Genomic DNA, 19,194 nt, shown 5'->3' with positions numbered 1-19,194 from the left:
CCTCACATAGCAATGCCGTCAATCCGTCATACCTGATCCATTGAGCAACCTCCGGAACCCGTCGTGCCAAATCTCGACACCTTGGGCGCCAAAGCCGACGCCAATCTCGTTTTTGAGAGAGCCATCCGCTTGTGTTTGCTCCAGAGCTGCAAAAAACTTGTCGATGTACTCGTCGAGCGGCATAGGCTGGACAGATTTATCCTGCCCCCCCTGCAGTGCATCTGTCCGGTCTCGATGTGCAGCGTTCAGCCCGGTGTCGACATATGGTGGTACGACCTCGACCACATTCATGTCTTTGCAGCCAGTGTAATCCAACTGCATTCGCATAATCTTGGTGAAGGCGGCGACACCAGCTTTGGAAGGGCAGTACGTCGGATAGAAAGCCACGGGAAAGTATGCCAAAGAGGAACTGGTGAGTAACATGTTGGTCTTGATGCCCGATTGTGCCAGGGCGAAAAGGTGCGAGGCAAAGGAGTGAGCGACCAAGATTGGTGCTGTGAGATTGGTTGTCAACTCCCGGATAACTTCCTCGTTTTTGGGAGGCTCCTGGAACATCATGTAGTGGTTTTGGATACCGGCGTTGATGAAGACAGTATCGAGCTTGGGGAAGTCGGCTAAGATATTCTTGGCTTCGCTTTGCAACCTGTCAAGATCTGTCAAATCCCACTGGTGTGTAGTCGGACAGTTAGCAGCTGAACGGTGTGATCGTCCATCGACAATGCGTACCACGCGGAATTCGAGGCCTGGCAGCTCCCGGGCCATCAAGGCTAGTTCCTCTCGATTTTTCTCGTGGCCGGTAGCAATGACTTTCTTGCCCATGTTGTGGAATCGGCGGGCCATAGCCTGACCGATACCAGCAGCAGCACCCAGAATCAAAATGGTGTTGATTCTAGCCGACATTGCTTCCACGGTGAAAGGTACGAGTGGGGTGTTGATGATTGAGAAATAGAACTCGGAAAAAGGAAGTCAGAAAATCAGTTTGCTGAGGACACAGTCAAACCGTCCATCTCATCTTTGAAGACGATGGCAATATAGAGGGGGTGATCTCGGGGACTTGAAGGGTAAGCTCGCCGATCGAACGGCGGAATCGATGCCATCGTACGTTGGTAGGTAGAACGGGGCGGCACGGAGTAGGCCCCCACGCCCAGTCACGCCCAGGGTTCATGATCCACCCCATCCCATCACAGCGGGAGCTGAGATGAGATGGGATCTCAGCCAACCATGCCCATTCGGCCGCTTTTTCGGCCGCCTTTCGGCCGCGTATCGCCAGCTTAGATCTCAGTTCGAGTCCTGATGAATCCTTATGACATGGCGCAGTGGCTTGACCATTGTGATTGTGCTACAAGACCAAAAGGCCCATATCGGGAGGAAGAGCCATGAAATATTGAAACCCCCGACCGTCTAAGCCCCTTCCGACATCATAACATGAATACATCTCACCACACATGATCCCGTCTTACAGCAACTCAGCCTCAGGAGAGATGTACATTCATAGAATAACTAGGTCCCTTAAACCTGGAAAAGTTATAAATATGATATAGGAGTATGAGTTCGTCGCTTATTAGTTTCGTCCCAATTTGCGCGGTGACCCTGCATTGCATCTCTGCACGTTTTTCTGACGTCCCTGCCAAGTTCATCCCTCAGCCTTTGGAATGAAGGGTCCTGGCTCGCTTGTGTACGGCCTCGCCATACTCCAGACCTTGGCGGCCGGTGCACGCATTCCCGGATACTTTTACCCACCCCCGACTACCCCAGTCGGATTGGACGCGGCCCAGGTCCAGCGGGAGCTCGGTAGCCTGGTTTCTGACACCACTGCTATTTTTGGACCGGATGACAACCGCTACCAAAATGCCACTGCAAGGTGGAACAATTTTGCCAGGCCTCAAATTCAAGTTGTCGTCCAGCCTGGAGAGGAATGCGATGTTTCAACTATTGTATGTGCCATGCGTATTGTTGTCCTTGTTTTGCTGGCTGACACTGAATCCAGGTTGAATATTGCAATGAGAACAGCATCGAGTTCCTAGCCCATAACGGTGGCCATGGCTCCACCCATAGTCTTGGACAGTTCAACGGCATTCAGATCAACATGGGGAATCTCCGGAATATCACCATCCAACCCAGCGGCGAAACTGCCTGGTTTCAGGGCGGCGTCCACGGCGGTCCAACCACACGTTACCTTTGGGATCAAGGCTACGTCACCACCACCGGCTCCTGCGATTGCGTCGGTCTGATGGGCGCCATACTTGGGGGTGGCCATGGACGTCACGAAGGTCTTTACGGCATGGGAAGTGACAATTTGCGCCAGCTCAATGTTGTTCTGGCCAACGGCACTGCCATTCGCGTCAACAAAACCAGTCATGGCGACCTTTTTTGGGCGATGAAGGGTGCAGGTCACAACTTTGGTATTGTTACGAGTTTCGAGATGGTCATCTACCCCCGAGGCCCAGACTCTTGGCACTATCACAACTATATTTGGCGTGGAGACAAGCTCGAAGACCTGTTCAATGCTCTCAATGCCTTCCACGGCAACGGCACTACTCCCGTTAATATGACGACCAACTTTGGGAATTTCCTAATGAACAACACCATAACTGAGGAAGAGCCCGTCATCTTCTGGACTTTTGCCTACCGTGGATCCGCCGAAGAAGCCGAGCAGCACTTGGCTCCGTTCAACGCCATCGAGGCTGTTTACGATGAATCTGGCGATGTTCCCTACCCGCAGATCTCCGTGGCCCAGGAGACCGACGAGAATGCCTTTATCTGTCAGCGCGATTCCGTCCGAATCACAGCCACGGCAGGCCTGCAAGTGTATAATGTAACGGCCGAGCACCAGATCTATCAAGGTTTCCAGGACCGCGTCGCCAGCAATCCCAGGCTCGCTGCAGGAGGTTCCATTCTTCACGAAGGCTACTCGACCGAGGCTGTCACAGCCCAGGACCCTGATAACTCGGCCTATCCTTTCCGTGCTGACCACCACCTCAACCTCGTTCAGATCATCATCCCTCCGGGCGACTCAAGCTTAGAACAGGCCGCCCAGAAATGGGCCACAGAGGTCAGGGACCAATGGAACAATGGTCAACCAGGGCGGTCAATTAATGCTTATGTCAATTATGCCAACGGCTTCGAGCCTGTCGAAAGCATCTACGGCCACGAAAGATGGCGCTTGGAGAGGCTCCGTGACCTTAAGGGCAGTTACGACTCTTTCAACCGCTTCCGCTATTTCAACCCTATCGTTGGGGGAGACGAGCGATCGAAACATTAGGTCGGACAACTATAGACAGTTTACTACAATAGAATTAAGTATGTGTAATGGTGTGCTGCTACAGGGGCTCACAGAAGTCTTGCCGAGTGTCCATGCCACGGCGTAGACTGTAGAAGATGAGGGCACAGGAGAAGTCCTCAGGGCTTGCAAGATTGAAGGCCGAAAGCTTAGCAACTCCGAGAAGTAGCGTCTCACTCAATCGAGGAATCTGTGTATCATGCTAAAGGGTGAAAGGGGGAAAGAAGAGGCTCATCAGTGCAACGCGACGCCCAAAGGAACGCCGAACGCAGCGGCCGGAAGCTTGATTAGACGTATGGCTTTAGAGCTTCAGCTGGCAAACTAGGATTTGCGGTCTTCGATGGTGAGGTACTCAGGCTATCATATCCCCGTGCACCGTTGGAGGCTCTTAGAGAAGACGCTTCGCGGCACTCCCCTGACGTTAAGTACCATGAATACCAGGAAGATCATCGATCTTGAGATGTTATATGAAGCTTTTAGTCGAGTGAAAAACAGGAGAGGCAATACTCAAGCTTAGTTTGTTCCCTTTAGCTGTTCTGCACTTCTGGCTATGCCCCCAGCGACCAACGTACACGACATGCCTCCGTCCTCTCAATGGAAACTCATCGCTCACTGAACACAGGGCCTCCTATGCCCACAGTATCTATTCGTCGCCGCATGAGGCACTCAGTCAATGATAATTGCCCTTACGCCCTTACTTGTCCCCACTGGGAATGGATTGAAGAAGTCGTGGTCATAAGCAATGTCTGCCTCGGTAGTCTCATGCAATTTCATGTGCGGGAAAACACGGACAACCAACATGGCGAGAAGCAGATAAAGCTCACAATAGGCGAGGCTAGAAGCAGTCTTAGTCAAGGTGATCGAAAAAAACGTGGCATGACTTACTTTATGCCAATACAGCCCCGGCTTCCTTTCGAGAATGCAAGGAGGGAGCGATCGAGCTCTTTTCTGTGCTGATTTGTCTCATCCAACCATCGTTCCGGCACGAAAGAGTGCGAATCCGGGAAAGAGCTTTCGTCATGATGCGTGATCACTGAGGACATGCCGATTGCGAATCCTCTTGGTATCACATACTCCACGTGGGTCGATGTCTGCCTGCCTTTAGGAGTCCATTCGCCACGATAGAACAAATCTTCCCCGGTGGGAATGCGAGACGTTCGACTCGCAAGACCGTACGAGAGTCGCAAACCCTCGTGAATGACAGCACCCAGATACGGAAGCTTCTCTAGCCCAGTCCAGGACGGCAGCTCTCCGGAACTGTCAACGACTTGGCTCACTTCAGCGGTGAGTCTTTCGAGCATCGCCGGCCTGGTGAGAAGGTGGTATGTGGTGACTGCCAAAGCCCAGCTGACTGTCTCTGTACCAGCCGCAAAGAGAGAAAAGCCTTCGTCTGTCATACGCTGAAGAGTCTTCTCGCTCGGTGGCAGGTCTGACTTGAACAGAGAGGCAAACACTGTCGTACCTTCGTCTAAGCCCTTGTCGACATCGGTTCGTGCTTTCTTGACGTAGTTGGGCATATCGACCTAGTAGCACATGAATTGTCAAGGTGTGGTTCGGTACGGCTCTACAAATGGTCGCCGGGTCTTACTATCAGTGCGTTGAATAACGTTTCCATGTCTTCTGAGAGGCGCCTGGTGAACCTGCTCCTCGTTAGCCTAGGGGTGCATTGGATGATATCGTTGAATAAAAGATTTGTACATTGCCATTGCAACTCCCAGGTGTTTTAGAAAGGGGATAAAACGGAACCAGTATATGAGTCTCAGCTGTGCATATAGCGGTTCTCGAAAATTTGGCTCCCAGCCCTTCTGCGCTACAAGACCCAGGCTCTGGCCTAAGCAGTACCCAGAAATTACATCTGTAGTAAACAGACTGTATGCCGTGGTGACGTCGAACGGCGCCCCTTTCCCGGAGACTAAGATTTTGTCGCAAAGACGTTCGGCATGGTCTCTGACTGTCGGCTCCAGTCGCGAGACTTGAGCACGAGAGAAGAATTTCGACAGGGCATTGCGTCGCATTCGGTGACGGTCGTGATTCGCGGTTGAAAAGGTTGCTTGTTCGGCACTGGAGGGTTGGAGCAACATCAGCGTCCTGTCGTACTCGGAGTTCATCAGGGGGCCTTACACTCCGCTGCCCAGCACCTGGTGCAGGGGCTTGTCACGTTTTCTGTTTCCTAGGGCGTAAATGTCATCGATGAAATGACGATCGCTGCAGTGGACCTCGTGTGGATTAATGCGAACAATAGGGCATGTACATGTGTCAGTATGTCAATGTCAACTGAGCAGGGTTGTGGAGGATATTATACCATATTGCTCATGCATCTGCTTGATCCGTTGGGTGTAGCGGCCAGATCTCAGTACATCGTAGTAGAACTCCAGAAGGTATGATGCACGCGCAAGCCATGGTCCGGGGATGTGGCTCAAGGGGTGAAAGAAGAGATTATAAGTGAACTTGACAAATAGGTATACAATCCAAGTACCTGTTGCAACAAAAAAGAGTGGTTTCGATATGTTTTCTGGATACGAGATGGTGCTCTGGAGTGACATGCTAGCAGAATCAATGATATAGAGGCTGCCATAAAACGGTCTCGACATCGAACAAGGCACGATTAGCACGCTCTTGGATTTCAAATATCCAGGGATTACGTTAACTGTACTACTGCCGAAGGAAGTTAGCAACAGAATAAGGACAAGTGTCTTATAGAGAGGATGGACGAACATGATTGCCAGCATGACTGGGCGGGGGAATTCCAGCTATCATGCGGTTCACTTGTCTGCTAATAACGATGATCCCAAGATCATGTAAGCCGAACCGTTCGGCGGAGTGGTATTTCGGATATGAGACCCGTAAGCTTGCCATTCGACCGTAAGCACCCCCATTGGGCGTCGGCCGAAAGCCACGCGGCTGCACATCCGACGGAGGGGCTCCCGATCCCCCTGTCATCGGATACGCCTCCATGGCATCGGCTCTTGCCTGATTCTATGCTTATCCTGCAGCAACATGTACAATACATGCATCCTAAGGGTAGCCTTGTCTTACAAGTCGGCTATGCTGCTTCCGTCAAGTGCAAAGAAGTATAGAGTATTCCATTCATGAAGAAGTACGCCCCAGTTTCAAGCCAGAAAAGCGGCCATGCCAAGAGCTCCTATTCACTGAAGGAAATTACTAGCCGTTCTGGCTGGACGAAAAGCAACACTGAATCACCACGTGTCGCGAAGAATATGGTGCAGCAGGTTCAAGGTCCAAGGATTATGAAACAAGAATCAATGACAACTTGATCAGAGTCCCCAACTGGTGAAGAAGGGATCTTGGTGCATGGCGAGAAGACTTAGTCTCCTACGGCAGATAGGTGCCAAGAGAAGTGTTCGAGGAATGGACTTGAACGGGAAGATACACGTTTAGCATAGCGATCTTCTCAAGGACTGTATTTTCCCTTATGGCTCGTTACATGGGCAAGGATAGTGCAGGGTAAGGACTTGACCTTGCTGCAGTCGTAACCCAGCCCAAGGATCTGGAGGTCAGGTGAGTTACTTGATAGAAGACAAGCATTTATTTCCATCCATATTGGACGTCGGTAGACAGATGTAGATGGATTCGCCAGCCTGATTCCTCGCACCCCACGGCTGACAGCCGAGTTCATCTTGCTATCCTCACGCCGAACTTTTGTCGACCTGGGTGGCATCCCCATCCGATGTGGCATTCCTCTCCACAACCACCGCGGCCGCCTCCTTGTCCTTATCCTCACCCGTCTTTTGGATCCTCTTCCACTCGAATCCCCAACTTATGAGGAAGATACAACCTGCCGCCGCCGCGCTTACATAGTAGGTATTCCGCAGACCCAGGGTGTATGCGCCCAGAACGGCCTCAACAATATCCTCCCGGCCCATCTGCACCAGGATCTTCCGGATGTCCGAGGCTCCGCTATTGAGGATTATGATGGGATCAATTTCGGGTGCGTCGCGTTTCAAGTTATCAATGAGCCCGTTCTGAAAGACGGTCTGCGCCAGAGCGATGAATATAGCACCGCCGAACGACTGGAAGAACTGGACGCACGCCGTGGCTTGCGGGATCAGTTCCAGCGGCAGCATGTTTTGCACAACAATAATTCCCGCCTGGAACAAGACGCCGGTGCCCAGTCCCGCGAGCACCTGGTACCCGAACCATTGGCTGAAGGGGGTGTCCAGCCAAAAGGTCGTGATCAACCCGGCGCCAGCTGTGAGTATGGCTGCCTCGAAAAGAATGACAGGGTTGTAGTATCCGAAGGCCGTGATCAAGGCGCCGCAAATTATTGAGCTGATGACGACGGAGATCAGAAAGGGCAAGAGCTTGATCCCAGCCTCTATGGCCGTATCGCCCTGCACGGCTTGGAAATATAAGGCTGTGAAGGTGGGTTAGGATAAGCAATACGAGTTTTTCCATCGACGCGGTACTCACCGAGATAGTATACCATAGGGAAGAAGTAAGCGCCGACGAACAGCGCGAACAACATGGCCAAGAGAACATTGCGCTTCTTAAAGAACTGCGGGGGCAGAAGGCTTTTGTCCTGCTGCCAAGTCTCTATGCCGGTGAAGGCGATGGCGGCAACGCCAGCCCCGACTAAAAGGCCGATAATCCTAGAGTCGCCCCATGGATAATCAGTTCCTGCCCACTGGAGAGCAAGAACCAACATGATAATGGCCGGTATCAAAATAGCTGCGCCCATCAAGTCAAGCTGTAGGATCCTAGCCATGTAGGACTCGCCGTCCGGGTTATCGGGGCGCGAGATGCGCAAAAACCAGAATATTGCCAGCATAGCTATACCGCCAATAGGCAAGTTGATGTAGAAGCACCAGCGCCAGGTGACTTTATCCGTGAAGGCGCCTCCTAACAACGGACCGACAACGGAAGAGACTCCCCACAAACCACCGAAGACTCCAAACATAGCGGGGCGCCTTCTAAGAGGCATTGTGTAGCTAAGGATGACCATGGAGCCGGAAAAGATGCCGGCGGTGCCCAAGCCAGCAATGGCACGTCCGACGATAAAGGCCACAGACGTAGGCGCGACGGCCGTGACCAGGCTGCCTAGCTCGAACAGGGCGATGGCGCCCAGAAAAGTCAACTTGATATTGAACAAGCGGTATATGTTGCCGTACATGGGCTGCAGTGCAGTCATGGTTAACATATATGCGGAGCCGTACCACCCTATATCCTTGGTTGAACCGTACTCGGTCGTGATGGCCCCCAGAGCAGGCGCGATGATGGTCTGGTCCAGAGCGACGAGAAAGACGGAAAGACACAGCGAGACAAGGACGAGCCAGAATTGGGGCCCAGCCGGATATCGCGACTCGTCATCCTCGTCCTGCTTCGGCGCTGCGATCCCGGAGGGTGCCTTTTCCACTACGGTTTGTTCGCTTCCTGCGACTCCGTCTCCATCCATTGTCTCTTTTGCTGGAGATTTGCTCGGTCGGAAATAATGCTCAGTGGCCGTCTTAGACTCAGTCGTGAAGTCGGGCATGTCGAGATTTCAAAGGGGGGAAGTGCCACATTCGATGGATTTGTTTTGCCGCAAGTTTTTAGAGGAGGCTCTTTACGCCGATACCATGGTCGGACTGGATAAATGGACGAATTGGTCTTGACTCGACGGAAACTGTGTTTCGACGAAGAAGGATGGGCACAATCAAGACATAACGAGCTGGCCCACGAACCACCCTCGATCTGCCAGACCTCTACTGGTCCAACGAAAGAGCGGGGAATACTCGTGCCTCCTGTTTTGCATTATTAAGCAGTCAGCTGTGAGCGGGAGCCAATAGAGGCGCGGACCCCCGCGCCTTTAAAGTCGGCGCGGACGTCCGCGCCTGTTATGTAAGCCTGGCAGGCCATTTGGGCCGCCGCCAACTGCGCTCGCAGTCGGCCTCACCGATACAGCATGCTTGCTGCATACATATAGCTTCAATTAATTGCAAAGGAGGATATCCCTTAGGGTTCGAACCCATAGCCTTCCTATTTGGTAGATTGACGTGACGCAAAGGGCGCCGCTGTTGCGTGGCAAGGGAGGGTGCGGGAAGTTCACCGCCAAAAAATTGGCCAGCTACAGTGCTACACGCCGGTGCATGTCGGTGATCTCACGATCTGCCTCACATTTTCGCATCGCCGGCATCATCACCACTTATATATGTGAATAAAATGCCTGCTGTTCCTCTGAGTCTCTCTCGCAGTCAGCCCATATACCTGCAGTACCTCTTTCTCGTGAGAAAGGCTGCACCTGAATTTCCTCGGCCACCCGGGCATCTAATCGCTCTTCTTCTGCCTTATCCCAATCAAGGTATGCCATCATCTCTACCTTGGTCCATTGCCTCGAGCCGCAGCTCCTTGACATTTGCTTCCAGTCGAGGCACCAGTCATATTCAGTCTTGCTGTAGCGCAATGGCAAGCCCATTGCCTTTCGGTATGCCTGGTTGGTCTTGAGACTGCCGCGAGGCTGTGCTCTATACCAAGAGTCTCTTTCCTGACATACCTCTGATAGATGGCTCGTGGGTCATCATATAATAGATTCTCTGTAGTCTCTGTAGTCTCTGCAATTGCTGTAGAGACTGTAGAGACCGTAGTGACTGCAACTGTCATTTTCTCCATGACTGCTGCAGTCTGCGCAGTCTCTGGAACTGCTACCGTCTGTACAGTCTGTGCAGTCTGTGCAGTCCCTGCAATTGCTGCAGTCTCTGCAGTCTGTGCCGCCCGTGCCTCTGCCCGCTGCAGTATGTCGCTATAGCGTAAAGGACAATTGCGAGATGTCATGATGTGCCCTTGCTGGTGGCATTTGCTGCATGTAGGCGGCGCCTTTGGCCGTAGAGCTGACTCTATGGCTTCAAATGCACTTGGCTCGCGCTGTGTGGATGACTGTGATATCCTTGATGCGGCGACAAGTTGGTCTAGTCGCCGACGAGGCTCTATGAGGACCTGACCAATCTCTTTGTTATCCCGTCGAAGGCGCCAATGTGTATGAAAATGTTGTAGCCGGAGGGCAGATCTTCCACTATGAGAGACTGTAATGCGTGCGCACAAGGGAGACCGCGAGACTTGGTGAAGCTGCCTGTGCAAGATGGGGTGTTTTTCTCGTTGAGGCGCTTGTGTTGCTTTGCAACCTGTCGCAAGGCTTCGTGTGATACCCAGCCACGTACCGTGCTATATACGGTTCCAGAGAGCTCAATTGGCATCCGTATATGCTGCCTGGCTTGGTTGGCTTGTAGCTCGGCCAGTTGGTTGAGGAGAGCTTGCTTGATTGCCCTCGTTGCCTCGAAGAGGTCTAATGTTGACTTCTTAAGGTGACTCTTCAATAATGCGTGGATGCCTTCCACCCGGGAAGTAGCCACATTGCCGAAGTGAGCATATTGATCGACCCAGGCCTTGACGAGCTTTTCCTTATACGGGTCCAACCAGGTTTCCCGTATGTAGCTAACCTCCTTGACGTATCGTGGCACAAAGCGCTTCTCGAGCTCTTCAACTTGTTGATCAAATGTCTCCTCATCTTTCGAGCCCACGATTGAGTGCCAATACCCAAAGAACTCAGCCCACCTCTCATCACTATTAGAGTCCTCATCGTCACGGTCGAAAGCTGGTTTGCAATAGCTAAGCACCGCCTTATTCGCATGCCAGATGCAAAGCAGAGACTTGGACGCAGGAAAGCACCGGGAAATTGCGTTTATGCAGGCGAGGCAGCGATCTGTCAGGATAACCGATGGCTGGCGAATGTCATATAACTCGTATATCGATTGGAGTTGGTCCAGTGCCCAGATATAGTCATTTTCGTCTTCACCACTGAGGAAGGCAAAGGCAATACAGAATGACCGCTGACAGGCATCAACGCCGATCATATCGAGCAGTGGCATCTTATATTTGTTCGTCTTGTATGTGCAGTCTAGCAGTAGTAATTCTGGGTATGCGTTGAGGTATCCTAGAGACGCTGGGTGTGCGAATAAGACTGCTGTGACTCGGCCATCATGATCAAGCTGTATGCGGCTCTGGAACCCCTCGTTGTCAAGCTCATTGGCAAGGGCATGCATTGTGCTCTGGCCAGCAAGGAGCTCTCGTCTGCGCTGTGCGATACAGTTATATATGTCTTGCTGTGTCGCTCCTTGGGCAGTCTGAGAGCTCTGGCGCATATATGTCCGGATATCCTTTGGTGCTATGCCAGCGCTTGAGAGGTTCCCAATAGCTGACTGGTCAGTTGAGGAGAGGGCACGATGAGCTGGATGTGCTGTAATATGCAGACTGGGCTCATGGTTGTGGACCGACTTCTCCTCGCCTGGGCGATGCCTGACATACCAGTACGACTTATCAAGGCTCTCTTTCGCATTGATGGAAAACTGGCATCCAGTGATACGGGAGCTTGTAGACCGTTGCCGATCAGCTGGCTTCTGGTCCTTGCTTGTATGAGCCCCAAGTCTACCTCCACGATCGCAGGCAAATATGACTGTGCGTCTTCCGGACCGCGGGTCTCTCGTGGACTTGCCTGTGGTGAAGGCATAGCCTCTTGGAGCCGCCCACGCATTAATTGAGGCAAGAAGAGACTCTCGCGAGTCGAATTGGCCCTCAGGAGGAAGGCAATCGTCAGGGAATTCAGTAAGCCCCATATTGGAATTATCTTGAAGAGCTAGCTGTAGTGCACGACAGTGAGCAGCTCTTTATACACAAAGGAAAGGAAACTCCTGCTTTGTGGTGCAGAACACTTGTAACCGAGGCCGCCTGCGAGGTTTAATGCAGCCTGCGTTTGAGCTTTGGCCTCAATGGGGTCCAAGCACCACGCATGCAGGCGCTCGACCTTAATATGCGGATTATAGCATCGCTTCCGCGGACAACTACTCTGAGCGCAGATGGTATGCTATATGAGGCTGGCTCTCTGTGCGACAGTTTGCCACATGCAATAGAAAAGGAGAGTACAGGTCAGGGGGCGGCCCGACTATCTTCCGCCTGGGCTTACATAACAGGCGCGGACGTCCGCGCCGACTTTAAAGGCGCGGGGGTCCGCGCCTCTATTGGCTCCCGCTGTGAGCGCAGGGAGACCCAGCGTCGCCAGATCAAGCCTGTCCGACCTGACGCCCGGGCCAGGGGCGAGACCATCTCTATTTCTAATCAGCTCTTCAGCTGTTCCTCTTGTCTGCTGTGCTTCGTTGGCCTGGAGTGGGGTGTGACATGGTGAAAAGGGAGATACATGTTGGCTGGGCTTGTAACCGACGGCCGACGGCGATATCGAAATTCGGCCGAATTTATGTCCATCGCCCGACAGAGGCGCTCTCATCCTCTTGTGTATCCAGATCCAGGCCTGGAAGGCAGTTAAGGAAGGTTACGGTGCACACAGCCGGCGACTCTAAATCCCTGTGTCTTGGTACAGTAGCCCTGGCATCCCGGCCTCTTGTACGCCGTAAGCTCGGCTGTGTTGTCCGCGATGGGGAAATTGCTAGCAAGCTGGGACCGACCAGCTGAGCCTACGATTGCCATATCAGCTTGTCGGCTGCCATGGGGACTGTTCATGCTTGCGTAGGGCCTTCAAGACCCCGAGCTCACCTACTGAGCACCGTACTTTCTGCCATTCCTCTTTATCCAAACCTTTGTGAGCCCAGCTTTGGGGATAGTGTTTCCTGGATGGAAGCTCAAAGACGAACAAGTTATGGAAGAACAACCATGGACACAAGACGCCTCTCCCGGGGACCGAAGAATCGTCCGCAGGCTCGGATGCATGTGAGTTGCACGTCCCGTACGCAGACTGTAGAATACCTGCGAGGAGGAAACTAACGAGCTCCGTAGCGAATCTTACCAGGTAGCCCTCCAGAATCTTGACCACATGCGAGGCAATATACTAGCATGTCGATACACGCTGCCGGCACGACTTGTTCCTCACCAATTACAGCATGAACTGGTCAGCACTTTTGAGACAGCCGTTGCTCACGTCGTGCTTAAGCATCCACACATGCATGTTGGCCTCACGGGCGAGGGTACCGACAAACCCTGTTGGGTCCGCCTGGACAGCATCAATCTTCAAGAACATGTCGAGTGGCACACAGTGAGGGGAGGCACCGACCACTTCCAAAAGGCGTTTCTGAGTGCCTCGAGCCAAGCGCTCGATGCCAAGTTCATCAACTACCACACTGCGCCAGGATGGAAAATCAAGGTCCTCCGCCAAGAAGGCGCAGACTTCATTGAAGTCCTCCTCGTTTTCAACCATACCAACATGGACGGTGGCAGCGCAAAGACCTTTCATAAGGACCTACTTCAGAGCCTCCACGATGCTCCCCAGATACACGATGACCATTTGACTGGAAACCATGTTCTGACACTCCCGGAGAACTCGACTGCAATGCTCAGCCCGCCTCCGGAAAACCTTGTTTCACTTCCGGTAGAAGCCGGCGCGATGCTCGAATTCTTGCAAGTTGAAGTCCGAACGCCAGCAGCCAAGTATCCGAGAAGCTCGGCACAAGCGCACTGGGCCCCGATTGTTACAGCACCATTCAAGACACAGTTCCGAAGCATTAGTGTTCCGAGCCATGTGCTTTCGAAGCTGGTACAGGCTTGCCACCACCGCGAGACCACTCTTACGGGCCTTCTTCAAGCACTCGTCCTGGTGTCACTCGCGGCTCTCCTCGAGCCATCAGACGCAACGGCATTCGGGTCCTTGACGGCCATGGACTTCCGGCGCTTTCTGCCTTCACATCACAGGTGGTACCCATGGTTCAAGCCGGACCGCGCCATGTCCAACTACGTGACATGCGTAAATCACATCTTCGACGAGGATTTTGTGGCCCAGATACGTTCCAGGCACTCACCCTACGCTCGCGATGCCTTGGAGTTCGGGGTACTTATGGATCTTGCGTGGACGGCGGCGAGAAAGGTGCGCCATGACCTCAAGGCCAAGCTGGACCAAGGAACCAAGAACGACATGATCGGCTTCGCGCAAGCCATCGGTGATTGGCGTACTCAGCTAACCGAACATACTCGACGGCCGAGGCCCTCTTCATGGGTCATTACCAACCTTGGCTTGATCGACGGCAGCCCCACCAGCCTGTTGTCAGCTGGAGATGCAAAGCCTGAACCAGGCTCGACGTGGTCCATGACCCGTACCCAACTCCTCATGTGTGCCAATGTGGTCTCTTCTGCCTTTGGTATCTCTGTCGCCGCCGTCAAGGGAGGAGATCTTGTCATCACCAGTAGCTGGCAAGATTGCGTCATAGACGTTAACCTGGGAGAGGCCTTTGTGAAAAATCTAGAGAGGTCGCTGAAATTCACGGCCCAACATCAGCGTGGCTGCCGTCTCTAGGGCTTGGATCGGCTATTCGGCCCTCGTGATATTTATCGTGCACGTCTTATTCCTGATGGTACCTTAACATGCACGAGTTTCGTTACGAGAGCTCCACGCGTCCTGGCTCAACTTGGGAGAGCAAACAAGATCTCTTGTTTTTAGTCGTATTTACTTATAGAACTCTTATTTACATACGCAGGTGTCTCTATTCAAGCAATACCTTTAAGATTAAGTCTATCAGTTGTCACTTAATTCTACTTGCAACTACTGGAGATGCCACCGGCAATTCCAGGACGCTGCTCCTCTGAAGCAGCATAAACGGGACAATAAAAATATAAGAACCTCTACAAACAGTTTCTGGAAGTAGTCTGGAATACGCTGTTGCCCCCACCGGGCATGGTGGCATCCCCGATCCGGTAAGGCGCCCTCTCCCGTACCACGCGCCGTATAAATAGATCGACCTCCATCCTCCCCGTCGACTTATACTCTAGACATCTTTTCTCCCTTTCTCTCTCCTATTACCGCTATCATCGTTAGCCGCTATCCCTTACTAAGCACCCCGTCTTCGTGCATTGCTGCCTATAGTCGATCTTACTTTTACGACCTCGCTATATCGCTTATAATATAGCGTCCGTCTATTATAAAATCCGGGAGTACTAAGGCATCGGCGGCTAAGAGAACTATTTCTTTAAGAGGCTATAGCTAGGACGGCTAGCGGTATCGGAAAATCGCTAGAAAAGCTTTAACTAACTTTATCGGCACCGTAAGTATATACTAGCTTTCGACGACCTATTAGAAATTCCTACGCTAGTAGGAGGGATATAACTTAGCGTCGTATACTAGATAATCCCTATAAAATATAATAAGGTAATAAAGTAATAAACTATATATCGAATTAGAGTTAATACTATATAGATAAATATTTTATACCTTAGGAATATCTATAAATAGTAGCTTAGACTTTATAGTAGTAGCTATAAGACTATACGCTAAATTAATAGGGCGACTATCGAAGCTCTATCCCTTTAAGTGCCGAGGGACTATACCTATATTACGAGCAGGGATATTAGCTAATAAAGACGCCGCGCCCTTAAAGGTACTTTAATTTACTAGTAAATTTAGCTATAATTCTCGCGAAGAGAGATACGAGAAGTGCATAAAAATGCACGAAGGTAAAATTAGAAGTAAGGGGTCGGACAGGCAGGGCAGAGAGATTTGATTCTTACGGGGGCAGTAATTGCGGTAGGGGAATAATTATTATATTGCCTTAATTATCCTTCTTTCCTCTATCTAACGCCCCTCTTTATACCTATCTAGCATCTTAATTAATAAAGAAGATCCTGCTTAAAAAAGCTACTAATGTCCTTTCGACTACCGAGCTTTTTGCCGGGTTTTCCCCTCTTTTCTAGCCGTTGCCGGCATATCCGTCTTATCTTTCGCTACCTCTATAGGAAGCTATCGCTACTTCTGCTTCCCCTTATGCCCCTACCCTCCTTTCTATACCTCTTTTTAGCTCCTTCTTCCTTCTTTTATACCGGGTGTTTTTTAGCTTCCTTAGTCCCTCGTGCTAAGGGATATCTCCGAGAACTACGAAATCAGGCCACGCTTCGCGACACACCCCCTTAGCTATGGCCTGCCCTTATAGTAAGGGCATAGCTAATACGGCTTTAGGCTAGTGAGCGTATAGAGGAGGTTCTTAGCTCTACACTTCTCCCTTTACTCGAGGAAAGCAGGGGCCCTTTCGGGTCCCTAGGCTCTTTTAGACCTACTTAAGGAATAAGGGCCTAAAGAGGGGAAAGTCCTATAAGAAAGGGGGCCTTCTTTAAAGGGAAAAACCTAATTAAAATAGGGGGCCCTTTAAAGGGAAAACCCTCTTCCTTTTCTTCGGCTATAGACGTTACCTTCTTATACGTGCTATTAGCTCCTCTCGTAGACTCTTAAGGCGGGCCTCTAAGGATAGCTTCTCTCGAACGTCTTCTAGCCTAATTTACTATAAAAAGATAGCTAGCTTCTACTTTAGTAGGGGCTTCGTAAGACCGTCGGCTTTTATCGATATTATTAGAACCTAACGGACGGAAATAAGTCCCTTTTAGACCTCTTAGCGTAACTAATGCTAGTAGATATTAATATACTATAGCCGGGTTAATAACTTACTGTTTTCTATAAGAATTCGTATAGTCTATATATTATCGCATTCTATAGCTAATAGGGTTAGAATTTATAGTCGTAAAGATATTAGTAGCTAGCTAAGGAAAATCGCTTCTTTTAACGCTTCTAAAAGAGCTAGTAGCTCTACCTCCGTACTAGAAGTCGTAACGGTAGCTTACTTCGAAGCTCTCTAAGTAATAGTTCCTCTAAAAAGGGATATAATATACCCCTATAAGCTCTTTCTATCTAAGGAATTATCTATAAAGGACGAATCGCTCGAATAGAGGAAGATTTCGGTAGCTTATTTCCTTCCCTACCCTCTTAAGCGTAGACTATATAATCTCGTTAAATAGAGATAAAGGATAGCTCTATCTACTACTTCTTAATGCCTAGGGCTAGGATTCTAGTTATGCCTAGCTAGCTAGGAGACTATAAAAGAGATATCCGGTCTAGTAGAAATAGCTAAAAAAAGCAGGGAGCCTACCTTCTATTAATATTAGTGTTTCTCTTGCTCCCTAGCTTAAAAGGACGGATTAGGTAAAAGCTCTTCGTCTAATATAGGCATAGAGGGAAGCTTCTTTTTAAGGGAATTAAGGAGGAATTTATAAGCGACCTTATCGATATAGGCGTCCTAGGTAAGCTAGATAGTCCGTTAGGACCTATTTTAAAGGATTTATATCCCTAGGAACTACTTTAGCTCCCTTAGCCTAGTTATCTTATACCTTTATTATAGGCCTTATATAGCCTCCCTAGTAATAGCCTCTTCCTCTTTTAGGTAGGCCTAGATAATATCGTCGACGTAGAAGAAGACTATGATTTTACCCTTCTATATTATACACGGTTCCTAAGGGACTTTCTTAGAGCTTAGGGCTTTAAGGGAACCGGTTAAATACTATTGCTAAAGAAGGGGTGATCTTCGTAGTCCGTATAGAGCTTTCCTAAGCTATAGAACCTTTCCTAGCTATTAAAAGCCTAGTAGAAGGCGTATATAGATAACTTCTTCTTCCTTAAGTAGGCAGTTAATAAAGGCGTTAACTATATCTATCTAATCGAGCTCGAGGTCGAATTCTACTACTATAGCTATAAGGGTCTAAAAAGATATCCCTACTAGGGTAGTTGCCTTAATAAGAAGATCCCCTTTTTCCTACTAGTTCCTATAGATAACTAGCTAGGCCTTATACTTTTAAAGGAAGCTATATTTATTAGTCTTATAGATAAAGACCTATTTATAGCTAAGGACCTATTTTCCTCTTATTTTTTCCTTAAGGACCTCTTCGAAAGACCCTATCTCTTCGTATAAGGCTAGGTAGTCTTTCTACGCCTAGAAAAACTAGTCTCTAAAGGGGTGTTTTTCTAGCTGCTTTTAGTTTACTAGTAGGTCCGGGAGGTCTCTTTTATATACCTTCCTTGCTAATAGTAGCTTAAAAAGCCGGCCTACTATAAACGCTCCGTAGGAACCGTCTTTTATTAGCGTTAGATAGAAGTCGGAAAAACGATTGAAATAGGGGAGAGGTTAGTCTTCTTTAGTATCCGTATCGGGCCCTATACCTTCCTTTACTTCTCGAGGTAGGGATAAAAAGGCAGCCGGGTAATCCTTTAAGAGAGGTGCCTTTCCTACCCCCTTAGGGGTCGAGATAGGAAGACTAACTAAAAAAGCTACTTCTAGATCTTCTTCTTACGTAGGAGGAGGCGTAGGTAGGTAGGCGTATTCTAGCTCTACCGCTTTCCTATAGTCTCCTTCTTCGTCTAGATTATCTAATCTAGTAGCTTCCTCTTCGAAGTTAGCGTTATCCTTAACTACTTCGACGTCGGTTTCTTCTTTCGTTTCCTTATCTAAGACCTCTTCTTAAGACTGTTAGGAAGGGGGAATTTAGATCTTCTAAATTAGCTAACGTTATAAGAGTAAGAGGGGCTATTAATCCCTCTTTCCTTTAAAGAAGCTAGATTCGTTAAAAATTATATCCCTAGTCGAAATAACCTTCTATAAAAGAGGAATCTAGATCCGGAAGATATTTATAGAATTATAACTAACGAAGTAACTAATAAAGGCTCTAGGATTAAGCTTTCTTTTCTTCTTCCTTTTTAGCTATATATCGGTAGTTATTATATATACCTTATAGCTATAGGTATAAAGGTAGGCTAGCGAGGCCCTCTTCTTCGTAAAGAGCTTAAGGTATAACGACCGGTATTATTCCTAAGGGATAAACCTATCGAGGGGTTTATATTAGTAGATATAATAGGGCGTGGTCTAAGCAATAATAAGTATATTACGTTAGTAATAAGTCGGAGGTCGTAGACCGTAGACTATAACTAGGTGATTAGAATTAGAGATAGAATCGTAATAAAGATCTATATTAAAAGCTAGAGAGCTATTTATCTAAAGGAGTAAAAGTAGGTGGCTATATATACCTATAGAGACTGTCTTTAGATTATCGGCCTAGCTATAATCCCTAACGTTAGATCGTATAGAGCGCAGTAATCTCGTTGATCCTAGATTACTTAG

General features: G+C 49.7%; 5 protein-coding genes across 5 annotated transcripts; 2 read left to right on the top strand and 3 right to left on the bottom strand.

The window, feature by feature from the left end:
• Positions 1 to 18: 18 nt before the first annotated feature.
• HRG_04440 (short chain dehydrogenase domain-containing protein) lies at positions 19 to 819 on the bottom strand (the record flags this gene model as incomplete). Its single annotated transcript, XM_044862911.1, has 2 exons — positions 19 to 666; positions 727 to 819. 2 exons carry the CDS (start codon positions 817 to 819, stop codon positions 19 to 21), a joined length of 741 nt encoding a protein of 246 aa, XP_044721525.1.
• An 833-nt stretch (positions 820 to 1,652) lies between these two features.
• HRG_04439 (FAD binding domain-containing protein) lies at positions 1,653 to 3,262 on the top strand (the record flags this gene model as incomplete). The annotated part of the gene is made up of 2 exons (XM_044862910.1): positions 1,653 to 1,934; positions 1,988 to 3,262. The coding sequence occupies 2 exons, from the start codon at positions 1,653 to 1,655 to the stop codon at positions 3,260 to 3,262; spliced, it is 1,557 nt and encodes a 518-aa protein (XP_044721524.1).
• Positions 3,263 to 3,946: 684 nt separating this feature from the next.
• Positions 3,947 to 4,797, bottom strand: HRG_04438 (cytochrome p450 domain-containing protein; the record flags this gene model as incomplete). Its single annotated transcript, XM_044862909.1, has 2 exons — positions 3,947 to 4,115; positions 4,166 to 4,797. The coding sequence occupies 2 exons, from the start codon at positions 4,795 to 4,797 to the stop codon at positions 3,947 to 3,949; spliced, it is 801 nt and encodes a 266-aa protein (XP_044721523.1).
• Positions 4,798 to 6,927: 2,130 nt separating this feature from the next.
• HRG_04437 (major facilitator superfamily domain-containing protein) lies at positions 6,928 to 8,771 on the bottom strand (the record flags this gene model as incomplete). Its single annotated transcript, XM_044862908.1, has 3 exons — positions 6,928 to 7,655; positions 7,712 to 7,890; positions 7,945 to 8,771. The coding sequence occupies 3 exons, from the start codon at positions 8,769 to 8,771 to the stop codon at positions 6,928 to 6,930; spliced, it is 1,734 nt and encodes a 577-aa protein (XP_044721522.1).
• A 4,146-nt stretch (positions 8,772 to 12,917) lies between these two features.
• On the top strand, positions 12,918 to 14,561 carry HRG_04436 (alcohol acetyltransferase domain-containing protein; the record flags this gene model as incomplete). The annotated part of the gene is made up of 2 exons (XM_044862907.1): positions 12,918 to 12,988; positions 13,055 to 14,561. 2 exons carry the CDS (start codon positions 12,918 to 12,920, stop codon positions 14,559 to 14,561), a joined length of 1,578 nt encoding a protein of 525 aa, XP_044721521.1.
• Between the last annotated feature and the right edge of the window lie 4,633 nt (positions 14,562 to 19,194).

The sequence above is a fragment of the Hirsutella rhossiliensis genome, assembly GCF_020360975.1.
Source record: "Hirsutella rhossiliensis strain HR02 chromosome Unknown scaffold00004, whole genome shotgun sequence".
NCBI classification, from domain to species: domain Eukaryota; kingdom Fungi; phylum Ascomycota; class Sordariomycetes; order Hypocreales; family Ophiocordycipitaceae; genus Hirsutella; species Hirsutella rhossiliensis.
This window is presented reverse-complemented; position numbering and strand designations above follow the sequence as displayed.